General features: G+C 47.3%; 1 protein-coding gene across 2 annotated transcripts in view; it reads right to left on the reverse strand.

Annotated features, from left to right (window-relative positions):
• The window catches only part of RSPRY1 (ring finger and SPRY domain containing 1), a 171,679-nt gene that overhangs the window by 117,819 nt on the left and 32,374 nt on the right, over positions 1-21,486 (reverse strand). For both annotated transcript variants that reach the window (XM_085637997.1, XM_085637998.1), the window contains exon 5: positions 9,532-9,658. In XM_085637997.1, the coding sequence (XP_085494123.1) occupies positions 9,532-9,658 (127 nt within the window). The remainder of the gene's footprint in view (positions 1-9,531; positions 9,659-21,486) is intronic.

The raw sequence follows: 21,486 nt of genomic DNA on the forward strand, positions 1-21,486 counted from the left end.
GCACTCCAGAGTAGTTGACGCTCAGAAATGAAGTGCATGGCCTCCTAGAACACAGAGTTGGGGTAGGGTTGCTCAGTGCAACTCAGGGAGGAGCGAAGCAAACCCAGAGGCAGGCTCCGCATGGGAGTGGGACATAGAGTGACAATGCTCCTGCACCTCGTCTGAAGATTTGGCCCAGCACAGTGAAGTCTAAGAGTTTTTTGACTTCTAAGATTTCTTGGACTTTTTGTGGGACTAACCAGACTACTTTGAGTGTGAAGGCGAGTGGCTGCAATGACTCAAGAAACTGGCCTGGGACTTTCCTTGTGACGGGGACCTGGAGCGCCCCGGAGTCGACTGGCATCAGGGAGCTTCAAGGAGTGCTTTCTCGGCGCCTTGGGATTCATGGCACGGAAATCCTTACAGGGTTTGGAGTCGTGGTCCCGCTCCAATCACCACAGGCAAACCAGATGGGTGTTTGTCACAGACATCTGTCTGGCACATGAATCACAGGGCTTAAACTCCACTGGCTCCTTGGAAGACATCCCTACAAATTGAAAGAAAAAAAATAATCAAAAAAAAAGAGGACGTGACAAAACGTCGAAAAAAATGCCAGTAAAAAAAAAAAAAAAAAAATGCTTAGAGGTGGCTCGCTCAGGCTCTGCACTGATGGCGTGGAAAGAAGAGAATTGATGTCAGCGCACTGGGATGTTTCACACGTCACGTCAGGCATGGATGACTATGTGAATCCGAATGATGTCACCTATGTGTGGGCAGAGGTACGGCTTGTAAAGTTTCAGGATCCAGTCTGACTGACGCTGGGAGATTAATTCTAAAGTAAGGAATCTGTGGCTAGAAGTCTCCATCAGATATCAGTAGTATTCAGCCATGGAGAAGTACTCGGTCAATACATTTTTAAACATGCACACACACCCATCTACCATACAACTGTTTACCAGTCAAGCTAAAACATAGACCAGTTACGTGAAAAGCAATATATATCACCAGTTTCCGTAATCAGGCATCGAAGCACTTACGGACACGGACCAAATAATTAGTGCAAATAATTTATTTAGTGCGGTATGTCGCCATAACGTTTCGGCTCATCAGAGCCTTGTTCACATGACAATGTGAATGTGTTAGACCACAGTATTTAAAGTGACAGTGCAGATTTTCAAAACTCAACCATGTGACTGAACTAAGAATAGAGGTAGAAAACATACTGCGGCATTGGATTTACATAATGTGCAAAAATGCAGTCTAAAATCATTGTAGATATCCAACATCATAATAAAATTATCGCAAATCAACAGATCATTTTAAAATGGATCATAATCCATTAACATTGTGCAAATAAGCGTATTATACATGTTATTATGTATAGAGCGCAGTAATATCTCCCTATAATAGGCACTCCCATACTTCAATTAGATATCTGGGGTCTGCAGCTCTCGGAAATTAATGTATACATATTGTTGCTGTTAATAGTGTAAATTGTCATGACACCAATGAACTTCACAGACATAAGGTAAACTTCATAATGTGCAAAGATGCGCAAATGTAAACTCGCCCAATTGTAAACAAAAGGGTCTATCGATAAGTACCTTTGTCTTAATTTTGTGAAATCGATTTTGAAATCATAGGTTAAATCCCATATGTGCAAAATATGCAAAAATACAATACTAGCATGATCATTCATAATGGACACCTATAATTGAATTAAAATTATTTGATCAATTTATCTAAGCGTTAAATAATACAAATAATATAATAAATCACATGTTGATATTACATTTTCCTGCCTGCCTTGTTGATCCTACCCTAAATGCATCCTACTAATTTCAGTATTCCCAATTACTAATCTAAAGTATTTTTAAACCATTTTTTATAAAAGAACCCTTGTGTTAAGTGACGTTTTAGAAATTAAAAACATACATCTTTACTGTTCACCGATGGATTAGGGGACCAGAAAAACCAGTAATACCGGTTAATAAACTTGTAATACTCATTCATATTATGGAGAACATGAGAAAATTCTAGAATTTAACAAGAAATGTAAAATCAGGATGGCTCATACCTAGCCCTAAGAGATACTGGCACATACTGATAGAAGGGTTAATGCACACATGTTGAGTTGTAAGGATGACTTACTACTACCATTACTGAAGTCCGTGTATTTTCCTAACTGGTAGTAAAGTTCAAAAACAACTAAATAAGAGACAAATGTTGTACAGCTATTTTATGTCTCAAAGGGAAGCATAAATACACTTCTCCAAACCTAAAATTGGGTGAATAAAATAATAAATATGTATCAAAAAAGTTAAAAGCCCCAAGGGGATCCACTCTCTAAGATAAATTATTACCACCAGAGTTTAGGATAAACATGTGTGCAAATCTTCTGTGACATTTAAGCCTCCTGGGTGCTTAGAGTCCAGTTGCAAAATATATTTAGTTTCTAATTTGCGCAGCTTGGACTCGCGGTCACCTCCTCTCCTACTTGCAATTACTGCATCAATAACAAAATACTTAAGGCCCTAATTATCACTTTTGTGGTATTCTTTAAAATGTCTCGCTACAGGATAGGTTTTATCTTGATTTACAATTGCCCGGAGATGCTGTAATATACATTTATGTACTACGTGTTTTGCGCTTCCCACATATTTTAGTCCACAGGGGCATTGTAGAACATATATTGCATATTCAGTCCTGCAGGTGAGTACTTTACTAATTTGATGTTCTTTCTCACTGAAGGCATCCTTAACATTTTTCATGTTGATGCCATGTATACAGGACTTACATGTTTTGCATTTAAAAAAAAAAAACAATTGGTTTGTCACCATTAAGTTTTTTTCAATAGTCTCCGGGCTAGTATCGACCAATCTGTCTTTCATAGATGGAGCCTTACTAAAAGTTATAGATGCCTTGAGGGGTAAGGTGGGACCAATGACTGGATCGCTTAAGACAATGGGCCAATTGCAATTAATAATTTTGTATAGCTCTGAATGTTGATTGCTATACCCAGTAATTATTCTAAAAGTGTTGGGAAGGGAACTAGTGCGGTCAGGAGTTGTCAGATTTGTAGATTTGCTGGGGAGAACTGCTGGTTTATAGACATCAAGAAGTTCTTGTCTATTTATTCTCACTGATTTCGCCATGGCTGTATCAATGACATGTTCAGAACACCCCCGTTCCAAAAATCTGCGCTTGCTGGCCTGATGCGCTGCCTTTAAATTCAATCAATCAATCAATTTGTAAAGCGCGCTACTCACCCGTAGGGTCTCAAGGTGCTGGGGGCAGGGGGCAGGGGGATCTGCGACTGCTCGAAGAGCCAGGTCTTGAGCTGTTTCCTGAAGGAGAGATGGTTCTGGGTCAGTCGTAGGTGGGTGGGGAGGGAGTTCCATGTCTTGGCCGCCAGGTAGGAGAAGGAACTTCCTCCGGCGGTGGTCTTGCGGATGCGCGGGACGGTGGCGAGGCTGGCGGAGCGGAGGTTGCGGGTGGGTGTGTAGAATGTGAGGCGGTTGTTGAGGTATGTGGGTCCCATGTCGTGGAGAGCCTTGTGTGCGTGGGTGAGGAGTCTGAACGTGATCCTCTTGCTGATGGGGAGCCAGTGCAGGTCTCTCAGCTGGGGAGAGATGTGGCTGAAGCGGGGGGGTGTCCAGGATAAGTCGTGCAGAGGCGTTCTGTATGCGCTGGAGTCTTTTCTGTAGTTTGGCTGTGGTTCCAGCGTAGAGGGTGTTTCCGTAGTCCAGTCGGCTGGTGACGAGGGCTTGGGTGACCGTCTTCCTGGTGTCGGTGGGGATCCACCGGAAGATCTTTCGGAGCATGCGCAGGGTGTTGAAGTAGGATGAAAAAACGGTGTGGACTTGCTTGGTCATCGTGAGGGAGGAGTCCAGGATGAAGCCCAGGTTGCGAGCATGGTCCGTTGGCTTTGGAGCGGAGTCCAGGGCAGGGGGCCACCAGGAGTCGTCCCGTCTTATCCGAGTTCAGTTTCAGCCGGCTGAGCTTCATCCATTCCGCAACGTCTTTCATTCCTTCCTGGAGGTTGGCTCTGGCGGGGTCGTTGGTGAGGGAGAGGATCAGCTGGGTGTCGTCGGCGTAGGAGATGATGTTGAGGTTGTGTTGGCGTGCGATGGCTGCGAGGGGGCTCATGTAGACGTTGAAGAGGGTGGGGCTGAGCGAGGAACCTTGCGGGACGCCGCAGATGACTTCGGTGGCCACGGACCGGAACGGGGGAAGGCGGACTCTCTGGGTTCTGCCGGCGAGGAATGAGGTGATCCATTCCAAGGCCTTTCCTTGGATTCCGATGTTGCTGAGGCGCTGTATCAGGGTGCGGTGGCATACGGTGTCAAAAGCTGCCGAGAGGTCCAGCAGGATGAGGGCAGCTGTTTCCCCGTTGTCGAGCAGGGACCTGATGTCGTCGGTGGCTGCGATGAGGGCGGTCTCGGTGCTGTGGTTTGCTCGGAAGCCGGACTGCGAGGGATCCGTTGGTCTCGAGGAAGGCGGAGAGTTGTTTGTTGACGATCTTCTCGATGACTTTGGCCGGAAAGGGGAGGAGCGAGATGGGGCGGAAGTTCTTGAGGTCCGTGGGGTCCGCGGTGGGTTTCTTCAGGAGGGCGCTGAGCTCGGCGTGTTTCCAGCTCTCTGGGAAGGTGGCGGATGCGAAGGAGGTGTGGGCAGGGGTCGGTTGGGGAGCCGGAGTGGATGGTGTTCCTCGTGTGGGTGGTATCTTCGGTGCTGACCGTCGTCCAGGTGCGGAGGGTGGTGGTGGGGGGCGCCGGATCGGTGGTAGGGTGCGCGGTCTGTGTGCCGAAACTGTTGTGTATGTCGGCAATCTTGCGGTGAAAGAACGAGGCGAGTGAGTCGCAGAGGTCCTGCGAGGGTGTGATGTCGTTGTTGCAGGCGCTGGGGCTGGAGAGCTCTTTGACGATGCTGAAGAGTTCCTTGCTGTTGTGGGAGTGGTTGTCCAGTCGTTATTTGAATGTGGTCCTTTTGGTGGTGCGGATCAGTTGGTGGTGTTTGCGGGTGGCGTTCTTGAGGGCCGTCATGTTTTCTGTAGTCTGGTCATGGCGCCAGGCTTTCTCGAGGGTGCGGCAAGTTTTCTTGGGAGTTTGAGGTCGTTGGTGAACCAGGAGGCTTTCTTGCTGCCGTGTCTGCTGGGGGGGGTTCTTCAGTGGTGCGAGGTCATCGGCGCAGTTGGTGAGCCACTGTGTGATGTTGCGGGCTGCTTCGTTGGGGTCCGTCGTGTTGGTGGGGGGGTTCTGGCTGAGGGAGGTGGTGAGCTGGTCGGCGGTGATCTTGCTCCAGCTTTTGCGGGGAACCTGTTGAGGGTGGTTGTGGGTCGTGGTTCTCCTGAAGTTGAAGTGGACGCAGCTGTGGTCTGTCCAGTGCAGTCTGGTGGAGTGGCTGAAGGAGATGTGCTTGCTGGAGGAGAAGATGGGGTCAAGCGTGTGGCCGGCGATGTGGGTGGGGGGTGTTCACCAGTTGCTTGAGTCCGAGGTTGGTGAGGTTGTCCAGCAGGGTGGCGGTGTTGCTGTCATTGTTGTTCTCCAGGTGGAAGTTGAGGTCTCCTAGGAGGATGTAGTCTGAGGAGGTAAGGGCGTGCGGGTTGACGAAGTCTGTGATGGCTTCGCTGAATTTTGTGCGTGGTCCCGGGGGTCTGTAGACGAGGGTGCCTCTGAGGGTGGTCTTGGGGTCGGTGTGTATCTGGAAGTGAAGGTGTTCGGCGGCGGTGAGGGTGTCGGAGTTGGTCGTGATTCGGATGGTGTTTCTGTGGACGATGGCGATGCCTCCTCCGGCTTGGTTGACGCGGTCCTTCTGGGCGATCTTGTAGCCATCCGGGATGGCTATGGCGATGTTGGGAGATGAGGAGGCGTTCATCCATGTTTCAGTGAGGAAGGCGACGTCTGGTGATGTTGTGTCGAGAAGGTTCCAGAGTTCGACGGCGTGCCTGTGGATGGAGCGGGTGTTGAGCAAGATGCACTTGAGGTGGTCGTTGCTGGAGCCTGGCTTGGTGGGTGCGGTGCAGGATCGGGTGCAGGTGAAGTTGCAGGCGTGGCAGGTGAATGCTCTGTGGGTGCGTTTCGGGTTGGTTTGGTAGCAGGCTGGCTGTTGGCCGGTGTTGAGTGCGTGGAGGGTGGCGGCATCGTATCTCTGTCGGGTTGGCTGGCTTCAGCGGGGTCCAGGGGTTCTGGCGCTGGGCGCGGTCCAGGCGTAGACGGGCGTAGACGGGCTTGCCTTTGGCGCGCAATCGGCGCGTGGCCGCTGCGCGTACGCGCGGTCCCCGCCATATATGGCGAAGTGGGAGGGAGGAGCAGCTGGGAGCGGGGCGGCCAATGGGGAGCGGGTGCCGCAGGAGAGCAGCGGCAGGGAGCGGAAGGGGGGGGGGGGTGGAAAGAGTGGGAAGACGGAGCGGGAGAGCGAGGGCAAGCTTGGAGAGTAGGGGCCTTAAGGAGAGGCGGCAGCAAGAGAGGCCAAGAAGGCAGCAGCAGCAGAATCTGCTGCTGCAGACCCACCTAAGACGAAGCACCTAAGACGAAGCTGCAGACCCACCTAAGACGAAGCATTTCCCCGTATGGAATGCTTGATATCAGGTGTGCTGGATGAGCACTGCCTGCATGTAAAATCGTATTGCCAGCAGTGCTTTTCCTGAACAATCTTGATTCAATTTTAGTGTTATTAATGTAGATCTCTGTATCCATGAATGTAACGGAGGATTGACTCATTGTTGCAGTGAATTGTAAATTAAGCTCATTGCTACTGATTTCAATGACAAATGCCTCTGCCTCCTCTTTGGTTCCCCTCCATACAATGAATAAATCATCAATAAAACGTAACCAAATTATCACATTTTCATCAAAGACCTTTTTGTGTTTCACCTTGAGGACCAGTTCCTCCCGAGCGCCCATGTGCAAACAGGCATAGCTTGGAGAGAAACTGGCCCCCATTGCTACACCCTGTAACTGTCGATAAAGCAAGTTGTTATACATAAATATATTGTTGTGAAGACAGTAATTCAGCATTTGGAGTAGCATATCATTGTGGTTGTTGAACTGTTGCGACCTACGAGACAGAAAATACTGTGTTGCTGCTAGCCCATCCGTGTGCTTAATGCTCGTATAGAGCGAAACGACATCAAGGGCGAGCATCCAATAGCCCTCCACCCATGTAATCTGCTGGATCTTTAGTAGGAAGTCTCCTGTATCCTGTACGCAAGAATCCAAAGCTTTCACAGGACATTGAAGAAAATAGTCAACGTAGATTGAAGATTTCTCCAGTGGGCCCCCCCTGGCAGATGTAATCTGTCTGCCGGGCGGCTTATCCTTGTTTTTGTGGACCTTGGGGATGAAATCAACGGGGTTACAGGGTTAACGATCTTGAGAAATTTGAATTCTTCTTCAGATAGTAATCGTTTGCTTTTCCATTTGGTCAGTTTTTGATGATATTCATTGTGTGAACTTTTCATGGTTGCCTGGTTGATGCGTTCATAACATTGTCTATCATTCAATTGAAGGTAAGCCTCCTTGTCATAATCAACTCGTGTTAATAAACAATGTTGCCCCCTTGGTCACTGCCCCTGATAATGACTCCTTTGTCTTTACTCAATTTGGCCACTAGGGCCTCATATTGCTGCGTTTGTCTGTCATATTTGTTCTTCAAATTACATATTTATTTCTGTAATTTCTTTAGTTGCGCTGTTACGTTTTCATGGAAGATATCAATCGTGTCCCGAGGCATAAGTGGATTAAAAGTTGATGGTGGCTTAAATGGAGTATATGGTGCTTCCTGTTTAGACGACTGATCAATTGTCCTAACATTGCTTTCAAACTCTGAAAGGGGGCCCATAGCCCGCGCCTTCTGTTACCCATAATGATCGCTGGAAAGCGATGAACCACTCGATACTACTTCTTCCATTAGGTCTGGATTATGGGGTATAGGGCTCTTATTTGTTTTCATCATATGATACTTGCGCAGTTTAAGCTTTCTCACTGCTTTATAAATGTCCAATCTGGTGGTAGCATAATCGAAATTTCTATGAGGTGCAAAGGAAAGGCCCAATTTCAAGATTTTTTCCTCATTTTCTGTGAGTTCTAGCCGAGTCAGATTAACAATAGTACAACTATTGCTGTTACTTATTGTTGGTTCTTGGGTACCCAATGGCCCCTGCCCCTCCTCTTACTTTGATATATATATAGATAGTTAGGACCGTGTTTCCATAGCAAAACTGAAAATTCTATTTTGAATAACTTTGGCGCCGGTTGACGAATCCTCGCGAAATTTTCAAAACTAATGGCGCGCTCCGCTCAGCTCCTACCCTGAAAGTCTCGGGGTGATTCGTCAAGCGGGGGCTGAGAAAAAAGGGGGGTCCCAAAACGCGTTTTCCCCATGCATTTTCCCATAGGACCTTTAGTCGAAGGTACAGCCCAAACGGCTGAACAGAATTACTTGAAATTTGGCAAAGAGGTAGTCCTCAGGTCAGGCATATGCCTTTTGCATATATGGTGTCAATCTGTTCAGTAGTTCCTGAGAAAATTGCAGTTAAAAGTACATAAATATCTATAGGCGCGCACCATAACGTGCGCGAGCGTAATTCTGATTGGTGGTTACATGTCAGTCAACATTCGAATCGGTCGAAATCAGGAAGTGTGGGCCGCCATTTTGTGTGTGACAGTGAAAAAGAAAGGTGGAGAACGTGAAAAGGGGGCAGGGTAGAGAGTTCCTGACCCCCTAGCCTTTGTCAGGGGGTCCCTGAAGGAGCCCAAAGGGTGAAAAAAACATTTTTTTTTTTTTTTTTAAACGCGGGGATCCGCGCACGGTGAAAAACCTTTAAATAAAAAAAAAAACATTTTAAACGAGCCATTCCATATTACAGGATACAGTCAATCTATAACTATATACATAGGTAGCTTATTGTAAAATAAATATATAAAAAAACATACATAACTTAGCATTTAAAAAACCTTACAAATTCACTTAAAAAACCTTAGGTTTCACACACATTATAGTTAGGAATTAGCATTTAAAAAACCTTGCAAATTCACTTAAAAAACCATAGGTTACACACACGTTATAGTTAGCTGGACATTTCACTCGTAAAAAACCATTGAAATTGCCCCGTTATAGTTAGTTCAGATAACTATAACTCGCGCGACCGCCAATCTATCACAAGGATGATGTCATGAGTGATGCCACTGACCATGTCATGAGTGATGTAATATGTGACGTCATCAGCAGTGGATTGCGGTCGCGTGAGTTATAGTTATCTGAACTAACTATAACTGGGGAATTTCAATGGTTTTTTACGAGTGAAATGTCCAGCTAACTATAACATGTGTGAAACCTATGGTTTTTTAAGTGAATATATTATATATATATATATATTATATATATTATATATATATATATATATATATATATATATATATATATATGAAATTTCTATGACTTCGAGATATGGCATTGTAAAGACAATACCAGTCACATCAAGATGGAGGGAAAGTTTACTTACACCACTGGTACACAATATCTTAAACAGCAAAAACGGCAAATAATTACCTGCTAGTTTCTCAGCTAAGCAGCCCAAAACTGCAGCTGTGTTACGATGTTTGGCAGGATTGCATGCATCTTGGCAGGCAATGGCTCTATTTAAACGCAATATCTCCGTTAACTTCTGAAGTGCATCCTAAAATAAAGACAATATGCTTTTATATGAGCTTGCAAATAATTCCGTCTAGCCCTCTTCAAACTCGGAAGATATAAAACAGATTACTTTAAAAAGAGCAGTGTTCGACAATTTTGAGACAAATGAATACTTTTAAAGTAATCACAGACAAATCTGGCAATAAAAGGAGCAAAAGATGGCATTTAAAGGAATGTGTTAAATTACATCAACAGCAGTAAAATTCAAAACAATGATACAGAAGTGATGAGTAAAACAAGTGTGTGTCTTTACTTTTTTATAAACTGTTTAAAAGGTAAAATGAAAAAAAACTTTAATGTTAATCACAATAATAGGTAGGAGCCTACTAGGAGGCATGTTTCCAGCAATGTATGGGACATAACATGTCAGTTCGGCATCTAACAGAACCACAACTATCAAACACTAGTCATGATGAACCACCTGTGTATGCCTCCACATACATAATGTCTGATGTGGGAGGGGGAATGGAATGACTAGATTCTACCAACCGTCCACGTATTTTAAAATACAGAAACATTTAATATAGATTTATAGCCCGTAGCAGGCTATAAAAGCCATTAAAGGCCCGCTCAAGCAGTCCAGTGTTAAAAGCCCGAGCTGAAGACGAGAGCCTTTACCAACTCGGGCCTTTCATGGCCGGTATAGCTCAGCTATAAAGTGATTAGAACATTCCACCCAATCAGGGAAGAATATTCTAATTTGTAAAACAAAGGCCTCATGGAGCCTGAGGGGATTGAAATGCCCATCGTGCTCCGCAAGGCCTTTGTTCACATTAGTTGCTGTGAATGTTCTACAGGTAACAACCAAGCAGGGGCCACAGCTGTTAGCTTTTGAACACTAAACAGCTGTGAAAAGAGGTTGAAGTCAGCCTCTGGTTTTCCCCGGCTTGGCTGAATTTTTTGTAGTTCAGCCAAGCCAGGGAGACCCAGGAGATGAGCAGCATTCCCCCTCCCTCCCTTCCTCCAAGGCTACAGTGACTCTGAGCTAAGGAGGAGGACGGGAGGAGGATCCGGTGTGCCCAGCAGCACAACCTCTCCCTTTTGTTTTCCCATGCCAACTCCATGTATTTTGGAAAGAGAAAGGCAAAAGCTGCTATTAGAACATTGAAACGTTGAGTTCATATAGGCTGCTGCTCCATAGTCTTCAATAGATCTCAACATTCCAATGTTTTAATTCAACTTTAAAAAGGCAATGAAAGTTCGACAAGTATGTATAGGGCACCCTCTCATGAGTCAAAGCATAAAAAGGCAAGACTTGCACGAGAAAGACAAAATGTCAATCTTGCCTTTTCTGTCAGTTCCAAATGAACAAGTTACTTACCTTCGGTAACGCTTTTTCTGGTGGATACAGTATCTGCCTGTGGATTCCTCACCTTGTGAAAATCCCCTGCGCCAGCATTCCACGGAATTTTTTTTCCCCAGCTCTCTACGCCGACGTGGACATCATAATACCTCGGCTCCGCTCGCGACTCCGTATCACGTCACCGGAGCCATACGAGAGCCACGTCGGCGTTATGACGTCAGTTCCACCCATTTTTTCCGTGCCTCCGAGGCGAACAGGTGGACCAACGACAGATTCAAAGTATACACAGTATACACCATTCGATCAAATATACGTAGTACATATACAAAAGGAAAGCTAAAGAACATAAGCACTTCCTACCAATGTACCAGATAGAAAGAATCTACAAAGTATAACAACATCTCGAAGCAAGACATCCTTTAAGTTATACAAAATGTGGACGACGTGGAAGCGGGTGGGCCAGTGAGGAATCCACAGGCAGATACTGTATCCACCAGAAAAAGCGTTACCGAAGGTAAGTAACTTGTTCTTCTGATGGATACATCTGCCAGTGGATTCCTCACCTTGTGAATAGATTCCCACAGCAGTCCCACTCCCGGAGGAGGGTGTCCACCTTCTTATACCAAAAAGTCCTGCAAGACAGAGCGCGCAAAATGGCCCTCCCTCCTCATCTCAGAGTCTAAGCAATAATGCTTTGCGAAAGTATGGAGGGAGGCCCAAGTCACGGCCATACAAATGTCTGCAACAGGAACACCCCTGGCCAAAGCCGAGGTAGAAGACTTCGCTCTAGTTGAATGAGCTCTAATGCCCTCAGGAGGTTCCTTACCAGCAAGGGCGTAGCAGATCTTGATGGCTAGGATGATCCATCTGGACAGAGTGCGCATGTGCACAGCTTTTCCTTTAGAATGTCCAACATAGCCCACGAAGAGCTGATCGTCCAAACGAAAGTCTTTCGTTCTGTCCAAGTAAAAGCTCACAGCTCTTTTTGGGTCCAGTCGATGAAGTCTTTCCTCCTCCTTGGAAGGATGAGGAGGCGGATAAAACACAGGGAGAGTAACAGACTGCCCTGGTCCTAAGAACCATCCTTTCAGCATGCAAGGTTAAAAACGGGGGTTTAGAACTATGAGCTTGAAGCTCACTCACCCTCCTTGCTGAGGTTATGGCTACAAGAAAGACCGTCTTAAAAGACAATAGCCTTAAAGGACAACTATGAAGGGGCTCGAAAGGAGACCCCATCAAGAAATTTAAGACAAGCTTAAGGTCCCACTGTGGCATTACAAAAGGAGTAGGTGGAAACCTATTAGTAAGACCTTTGATAAATCTTAATACAATAGGAGATTTAAATAATGACGGCTGATCTGGAAGACACAGAAAAGCCGATCAGGCCGATAGATAGCCCTTGACCGTGGCCACAGCACAGCCCTGCTGAGCCAAGGAAAGAGCAAACTGAAGCACATTAGAAAGATGGGCTTTTAAAGGATCAAGGGATCTCTCTCCACACCATTTAACAAACTTAGACCACCGATATGAGTAAATGGACTTGGTGGAGTGTCGCCTGGCAGATAAAATAACATCCACCACATCAGGCGGGAGAGAGAAGGAACTCAGGTTGCCCCGTTTAATCTCCAGGCATGAAGGTGCAGGCTCTGGAGGTGGGGGTGAAGAACCTGCCCCTCCGATTGCGAGAGAAGGTCTGCCCTGAAAGGGAGACGGAGCGGAGGGTGCAATGAGAGGTGAAGTAGATCTGTGTACCACACCCTTCTTGGCCAATCCGGGGCGACCAAAATAACTTGGGCCCGGTCTTGGCGAATTTTCCTCAGAACCCGAGGAATCAAGGGTATGGGAGGAAACGCATAAAGGAGTTGTGAGCTCCAACTCAACTGAAACGCGTCCCCCAATGCCCCCTGCAACGGAAACTGGAGACTGCAGAATAACGGGCAATGCGCGTTCTTGCGAATGACAAACAGGTCTATCCGAGGAGTCCCCCCACGTCTGGAAGACACGACGAACCACCTCTGGATGAAGCCTCCACTCGTGGTCGGCAGAAAACTGTCCACTGAGACTGTCCTCACGTACGTTCAGCACTCCGGCCAGATGATTCACCATCAAGCAAATCTGATGGTCCTGAGCACAGGACCAATGTCGCAAAGCCTCTCTGCAGAGACGGTACGACCCTACTCCTCCCTGCTTGTTGACATACCACATCGCGGTAGTGTTGTTCGTCAGGACTTGAACCGACTGACCGCGAAGGGAAGGGAGAAAGGCCTTGAGCGCCAAACGTATAGCCTGTAATTCCAGAAGGTTGATGTGAAGCAACCTTTCCTCTGGAGACCAAAGACCCTGGATCTCCAGATCCCTCAGATGAGCACCCCACCCCAGGATGGAGGCATCCGCTATCACTGTGGCCACCGATGGAGGAAGATGAAAGGGCTTTCCTTGAGACAGATTGCCCTCCACGCTCCACCAAGACAGATCTGCTGCAGCTTCTCCCGAGATCCTCACAGACTCCCTGAGATCTCCGTTGTGCTGATACCACTGCCTGCGGAGGCACCACTGGAGTGCCCTCATGTGCCAGCGTGCATGGTTGACCAACAGAATGCAGGAGGCGAACAGACAGAGCAGTCGAAGGACCTTCAGAACTGGAACAACCGCTCCATTGTGGAATAAAGGTATCATCTCCTGAATGTCGAGAATTCTTTGAGGAGGAAATGCTCGACACACAGTAGTGTCCAGTACCGCCCCTATGAACAGGTTGCGTTGAGAGGGCACCAGGTGAGATTTGGGCACATTGATTGAAAAACCCAAGTCGAATAACAGCTGAGATATTACCTGCAGAAGATGTAGCACCATCTCTGGGGACTCTGCTTTCAGAAGCCAGTCGTCCAGGTAGGGAAATACTGGAATCCCCGACCTCCTGAGATGAGCAGCCACCACTGCCATCACCTTCGTGAAGACTCGAGGTGCGGTAGTAAGACCAAAAGGGAGGACCGCAAACTGGTACTGTTGTGACCCAACCGTAAAATGGAGATACTTACTGTGCGACTTCAGGATTGGGACGTGGAAATACGCATCCTGCAAGTCGATCAACACCATCCAGTCTTCTTGCTGCAACGCTTGAAGAACCTGTGCAAGGGTCAGCATCTTGAATTTCTCCTGTTTCAGGTAAAAATTCAAGACTCTGAGGTCCAGGATCGGACGCAATCTGCCATCCTTATTGGGAATCAGGAAATACCGGGAGTAGCATCCCTGACCCCTTTCCTGCTCCGGAACCACCTCCATCGCACCTTTTTGTAGTAAAGCAAGGACCTCCTTCTGCAGAAGAAGCAGATGGTCTTCGGAGCAGAAACCCTGGCAAGGAGGGTAAGGGGGAGGTAACTCCCGAAAGGGAAGGGCGTACCCATTCTCCACGGGGTTTAAAACCCAAAGGTCGGACGCGACAGATTTCCAACCTCGCAAAAAGTGGGACACCCAACCCCCCCCACCGGTCTCAAATAATCTAGGATGGGGGGGGGGATCTAGGGCTGCTTCCCTGAAGCTTCATTGGGAGCAGAGGAGGCTGAAGCTGAAGATGGGTTGCGGCCAGAACCTCTCCTACCCCTATGTTTTCCTCTATACGACCTATAGAGGGGATTCAGCTGCTGCCGAGGTTGCCAGAAGAAACAAAATGAGGACCTCCCAAATCCTTTAAATTTCCTGAGTCCAAATCCTTTAGCAGGAGTCTGTAAACCCAAAGACTTCGCAGTAACCCTGCTATCTTTAAACCTTTGCAAGGCGGAATCAGCCTTCTCGCCACACAGCTTTTCTCCATCAAAAGGCAAGTCGACCAAGGTGGCATGAACATCCGCCGAAAAGCCGGAAAAACGAAGCCAAGCTTGCCTCCTAGTGGCTATCGAAGACCTCATTATTCTAGCCACAGAATCAGCAGTGTCTAGGCCTGACTGAATAACCTGCCTTGCAGCAGCCTGAGTGTCCGTGACAACCTCCATAAAAGAGGCTCTCTCTTCTTCTGGCAGCTTAGGAGCTAATAATTTCATAGAGTCCATCAGCGCATGAACGTAACGCCCCAATAAACAAGTGGCATTGGTTGATTTAAGCGCCATGCTTCCTGAAGAAAAGACTATTTTGGCTGTCTGATCAGTCTTTTTAGAATCCCTATCCGCAGGTGTTTGAGGGAAGGCGCCTGAAGAATGCTTTAAGCATGAAGCTTGCACCACAAGGCTTTCTGGAGAAGGGTGGGAAGAAAGAAAGCTTGGATCCCCCGGAGCCACCCTATACCTCCTTGCCACTTGTCTTGAGACTGCAGGCGAAGAAAGTGGCTTGCGCCAAACGTCCATCACAGGCTCTAAAATAACCTCATTAAAGGGCAACAAGGGCTCAACAATCGAAGATGGAGAATGCAGGACTTCAGTTAGGAGGTTTGGCTTATACTCTGCAGAGGGCAACTGTAAGTCCAGCAACTCTGCAGCCTTCTTGATGACTGAATGATAAGGGGCCACTTCTTGTGGTGGTGAAGACCTAGCAGAAGAATGCTCCCACTCCGGGAGTAGTATCAAGACCACTAGCATCCTGAATGCCTTCAAAGTCATCAGAAGATCCATCAACCTCACCTGCTTCCACTTCCTCCCTATAACGCTCCTCTTCCAAAACCCTCTGGGCCTCTCTTCTAGAACGGATCTGAGGAACCGGCATCGGCAGCGCCGTACGCGGAGTCGGTGGAAACGAACGTGGAGTCGGCGGCGCCGGGCGTGGAGCCGAAGGAGTCGGCAACGGCGTTGAGGAAGGCTCCGAAGAAGGCTGATGCAGACGAAGCCAGGATGGATCACCAGACGGCGCCGGAAACTGCCACGAAGGAGCCATTGGCAAAAAGAGCATAAAGGGAGCCTGAGCATAATGCTGCGGCACTCCCAAAGTGTATGCCATAGGACCCACGGGACCAGATGGTGCGCCAGATGGGAAGGCAGCCCTTTGAAAAATCTCATACATCGCATGGAGGAAATGCAATGAATCTGCACCCGGAGTCGGGAACTGCGGATATGGGATTGACCCTGGATCCGGTCGAGGAGTACCAGGAACCAAAGCCGAAGTGTCCTCAACTGGCGCCGCAGGCTCAGCTGGTCCTGGAGAAGGCTCTTCCTCCTTATCTGGTTCGGCGTCAGAAGTTGGAGACTCCACTGGCGCCGGGGACTGCGCCGGAGTCCGCTTCGGCGAAGGTGACCTCTCTGGAGACATTGGAGAAGGAGATGGAGATATAACATCCTTGATTCGACGCCGAGGCGACGGCGACCTCGAAGCCTTACTCCTCGAAGACCGGCGCAGAGAGCTATGCTTTCTCTTCTTATGATGTTTCTTCGACTTCGAAGTCGACGACTCCGGCCTCGATTTCTCCTTCTTCTTTCCTTCTTCGCCTTGGCCATGAAGAGTTTCGCCTCCCTCTCCTTCAGGGCCTTGGGGTTCATCTTTCTGCAGCTGGATCAGTCATCCACATCATCGTCCGACGAAAAGCACCATAAACAATCCTCATGGGGGGGGGGGGGGGGGGGGGTCAGTCATGGACATGTGGCCCCCACATTCCCTACAAGGTTTAAAACCAGACTTCCTTGTCGAAGCCATCGTTTATCCAGAAACAGTAACCCACTACAAGACTACAAAGTAGCAGGAGAGTACTGGAAAACCGTTACGCGTCGACGGCACGGAAAAAAGGGAACGGACGTCATCACGCCGACATGGCTCTCTTATGCCTCCGGTGAGGTCATACGGAGTCGCGAGCGGAGCCGAGGTATTATGACGTCGGCGTAGAGAGCTGGGGAAAAAAAGTTCCGTGGAATGCTGGTGCAGGGGATATTCACAAGGTGAGGAATCCACTGGCAGATGTATCCATCAGAAACCAAATATGACGAATAAAGGACATCAGGGACCGTGTTATACAAAGTTTCCCAAGAGCACTTTGTATTGCAGACGGGGCCACAGTTGCTAGCATATCAGCTTCTGTTATCTGGATCATGCGGTCACATGTGCACCAGTGCTATACATAGAGGGCGTTCCCTACTTTTTATGGGATCATGAACCCATACAAATAAGGGAAACCTCTGTGACTGCGCCCACACAGAGAAGCAGACGCAAATAAGCTGTCCAGGGGTACACCAACTGTGAGCCACCTGCAAGTCAAGGCCCCTCTGAGGTCACTCCTTAGGGTAGGGTGATGGATGGCAGTTTGAAAGGTCCAAGATCCATGGAAGCATCCCCTAAAAGGCAGGTGCAGTAATACCCTGCACCCACTACTGGGGTAATCCCTGCCCCCTCTTCAAACTGAGGCTTGTCTACCTCCATTGAAAGACCGACCTAAAATGGCAGCTATGTTTTTCGCTATAGCTGGTGCAAACTGTCAGCATTTGCACTTGCATAGAGAACAGTGCATTTTTAAGACGAAGTCTATCAGTCTTGGGGACATTCTGAAAGCTGACCTAAGAATGCAGTTACCCCACTGCTTACCATTGGCTTTGTGGTTTCTAACTGACATTTGCTTGCTTTCTATGTCGGCTTTATTCGTTTTAGGCTGTCCAACTTATCTTCATCACTCCCTCGAACATACCGGTTTACTGTGTTCTTCCACGAGTGCTCGCTTTCTGTAAATAGGCCATTTGAGTTTTGCTCTGAACTGGTCACATTTGCTGTGCATTCAAAGACAGAGGTAAAATGTCAGGCTCTGTCTCCAGAGGGAGCACATCGTTTAATTTTCTTTCTCAGACTTTGAAGTGAGAGGCATTATCGTGCAATCCAAGCGTATTAAAGGAAAGCTTTTTTTTTTTTTAGCACATTGCAAAATGTAAATGTCTGTAAATGACCTGTGCAAATATATCAGAATTAGGAAAGCACAAATAAAGCACATTTTATTGAAGTCATGAAGTGTGCTGGAAACAAATATTTGCATACAATCAAAAACGAATAATACACTAGGTTATGCCATTTCCATGCATTAAGCTGTATGGTTTTATCAGTAAAAATGTACGTCTGAGCAAATGTAATGGTCATTTCAATTGCAACTGTGTTGTCTGTAATGACCGTGCACTACCACACCAAGCTTACTCCATTCTACGACACTTTACACCACTCCACCCACCTACACTATACCCCCTCCACTCTATGTCACACCACTCTACACCAGCTAAGTACACTGCTCCACCCTATGACACTGCTCCACTCTATCCCACCCCACGTCCCTCCACTCTACGTGCCTCCATGAAACTACACTAACTTTTTGCTATGTTGAACAGCAGCCACGCTGGTGTACAACATGACTAAAACACACTGGCAAAGCCAATACCTCTTGCATAGGCGAGACCTATTGGCTATGCCAATGCTTGTTTTTGTATGTGTGAATTTGCGCACTGTCCAGGTCTTTGCAAAAAGAACTATTGATGGACAGAATGCAGAACAATGTCATACATTCACCCCAGTACAGAGATCTGGGCCTAAATTCATCGTTTTGTGGTACCCATGACATTCCAGTTTGAACCCAACCATATGCAAATCAATCTTGACCCTGCGCCCAATGGGAACAATCCAGCCCGAACTGCCAGGCCAGTTCCTCGCTGGACTGGAAACCAGCATTTTGGACCTGTAGAGTCCCAGGCTCACTGTGCCACTGGACTCACGCTAGCCTGGCTAATGAGGAGTAGGGCCTCGAAACCGTTCCCAGGATGCTTGCTTCCGGTCCAGGGAGGAACTGGCTTGGCAGTTTAGTCTGGACTGTTCCCATGAGGCACAGGGTCAAGACTGATTTTCATATGGCTTGGTCTAAACTGGGGTGGCATGGTAAGCAAAGGAACAATGGATTTAACCCAGATCTACTGACTGGGGGTGAATGTTTGCTTTGCTCTGCATTCCGTCCATCATCTGTGTGTCTTTTGCTGTCCAGGTCTTGGTCAGGCATACGGAATTAAGTGCGCACCAAGGAAGACACCAAGACAGTGCACCCACTGTATTTTTCGGGGTATGTCTTTTTTGGCTGATAAAAGGTTTGTACTACATTTCCAGTCTGCTTTAACTTAATTTCCATTTGTGTCTACTTTCTTTATGGTCATCTACAGACAGCCCTAGCTGTCTGGCAAGACCCTTATGCCACTTCTACACACAACAGCATGCAACACATACTATGCAGAATATAGGAAATTGCTCTGGGGCATTCCTCTACTGTAACAAGTATTGGCAATGCCAAAAGATCTGGCATTATGGTGCTAAAAAACCCAACCACAAAGCATGTACAAGGGCATATTTGCATTTTTGTGCATGCTTGCTTTTGCATGCATTAGCACTTCATAACTAGGAATATTGGCATTTTCAGTGCTAGTTTTAAAGCTATATCAAGGCACAGTCAGGACTACTCAGACCAATTTTGTCCATTGTGCAGTACACCGTAATTTAGACAAATTCTTCACCACAGAAGTTCCCTTCCATTAATAATGTCCTCATCTTTCATTATCCTACTTTTCACTGTTCCAGCTGAACATTCTTTAGCCATGATTTGCAATCAGTACTGACTTTTAAAATTCAGCGTCAGTCTTCTTTACCTTTCAGATATCCAATTTTGAGATTCTTCCTTCCAATGATCCATTTTCTAATGACTCCACCCAGTGTGGTCTGATACTGGTGTATCTTTCAAGGACCTTGTTGGGGTGGCAGACACATTTTTGCTTACCCACATTGGGCTGTAGCTTTAAGAGACTCATGAAACCCACCTGCAAGGCCGATTGGAGCGTTGAATGTCATGGTATCAGAATAAAAGGGTAAACAAACTCCGGTTTTGTCTTGTTAGGACCTGGAACGGAACACTTTGCCTCTCTTCTTAACCACCACAAGCTTCATTTCACACAGCATCATATCCAACCTTATTATACCCACACATTATCACTAAGTAATCCCATCTGCATCGCCCTCACAACAACTCAAACACAGAGAACACATTCTGCATCAACACCAACTAGTTAGTACTGTAATCTACAGCTCAAATACTCATCCATCCCATCATTTCTTAAGAAACATGCTGTGGAAGCAAATAACCCTCTTGTAAGATAACAGGGCTCTTTTGATGTCCTCCAATCTTTGCCCCAAAAAGCTAGATGCTGGTTTTTGACTCAGACAGTGCACTGATGCCTACTAACCAGGCTCCGATGCTAGTGCTCTTTCCCTGAAACTGTTGCGTGAACTGGCAAATGTCAATTGACAAATACTTTTGCCCCCGTCATAATTTCCTAGTATATGGTACCAGTAATACCCAAGGAATAGGTGGTAAAGACGTTTCGTGCCACCCTGAGTGACCAAAGTAAACAGGCCTGCCATTGCAGACTGCAGGAGCAGAGCCAACTGTTGAACTCAACTGTGCCCTCGCCATAGGTGGCACAGTCCATACACTATTTTTAATATATGCCAGGTACCCCTAGGGAAGGCCTCATGAGCACAGGAGGCAGGGTGCAGTATGTTAAAGGTGAGGACATAAGTGAAAGCCTATATGTGTCCCTACATTGGCGTTTCCAATTGGAAACTACTGTAAGTGTTAGCGTTCCCTAGGAAAACAGGGGCTGCCACTTGGGCATTCTTGAGGTTGGTAGCTCCATTATGGTACAGCCAAAATATATCACGTTTGGTATCATACAACATGCGACTCACACCAGACATGATACTTGTGCCCTGGGTGATGTAGCATGCACCCAGGAAGATACCTTAAAGGTTGACCATCTGGTTGCCCCAGCTTTTCTGTGCTATGGCTGGACAGCCTGCGCTTCTTGTGCTTGCTGCCGCTAAAACAGGATTCTGCCCTCCAGGCAGTGTGATCACTTCTAGGAGTCAGGAACAAGGGCTTGACAGGAAGGAGGTCACACCTCCCTCCTCCCAAGCAGTGTACTGAATTGGCACATCAAGGCAGTGAACTTCAAAGCAGCAGGGCGGACTTCAGTAGAGAAAGCAGTCCTCTCCCTGACCCAGTCACATTTGAACCAGAGCAAGCGGGAAATTAGTTTGCCAAAGAGGTGTGCAACCCCCAGAATGGTAGTCACACCTCCAGGGTGAGCAGCCTGGTCTGTACGCTAAACTTAGATTAGTGCCATCTTTAAGACCGGCAGAATGAAGGATTCTGTGTAGAAAAGATGATCCACACCCTAGATGTGGTCCCCTCAGAGGCAGATTAGCTGCATAGCTCCCACACCACTAACTCCCCTAAATCCAGAATTAAAGGCCCCCCCTCCCCGACGGACACCAGAACCTCAGTTCTGAACAAACTGCAGGCAAAACAACAATCCAGATCCAGAGATTCACTGGCCATCGGGACCTCCGAGGGATCGCCCAAATCAAGATAGCCTACTGCATTGTGGGAAATGTAGTCATGCCTTCCACAAAGTTACAGGCAGCTACAACGTTCCCCAGGGCCATCGAATTTACTTTCAACAGTGCTTACTGCTGTCAAGGCTTGTTTGTCACCAGTCCAGCAACCGACCCCATTTACTAGACGCTGCATT

The sequence above is a fragment of the Triturus cristatus genome, chromosome 12 (genome assembly GCF_964204655.1).
Source record: "Triturus cristatus chromosome 12, aTriCri1.1, whole genome shotgun sequence".
Classification (NCBI taxonomy): domain Eukaryota; kingdom Metazoa; phylum Chordata; class Amphibia; order Caudata; family Salamandridae; genus Triturus; species Triturus cristatus.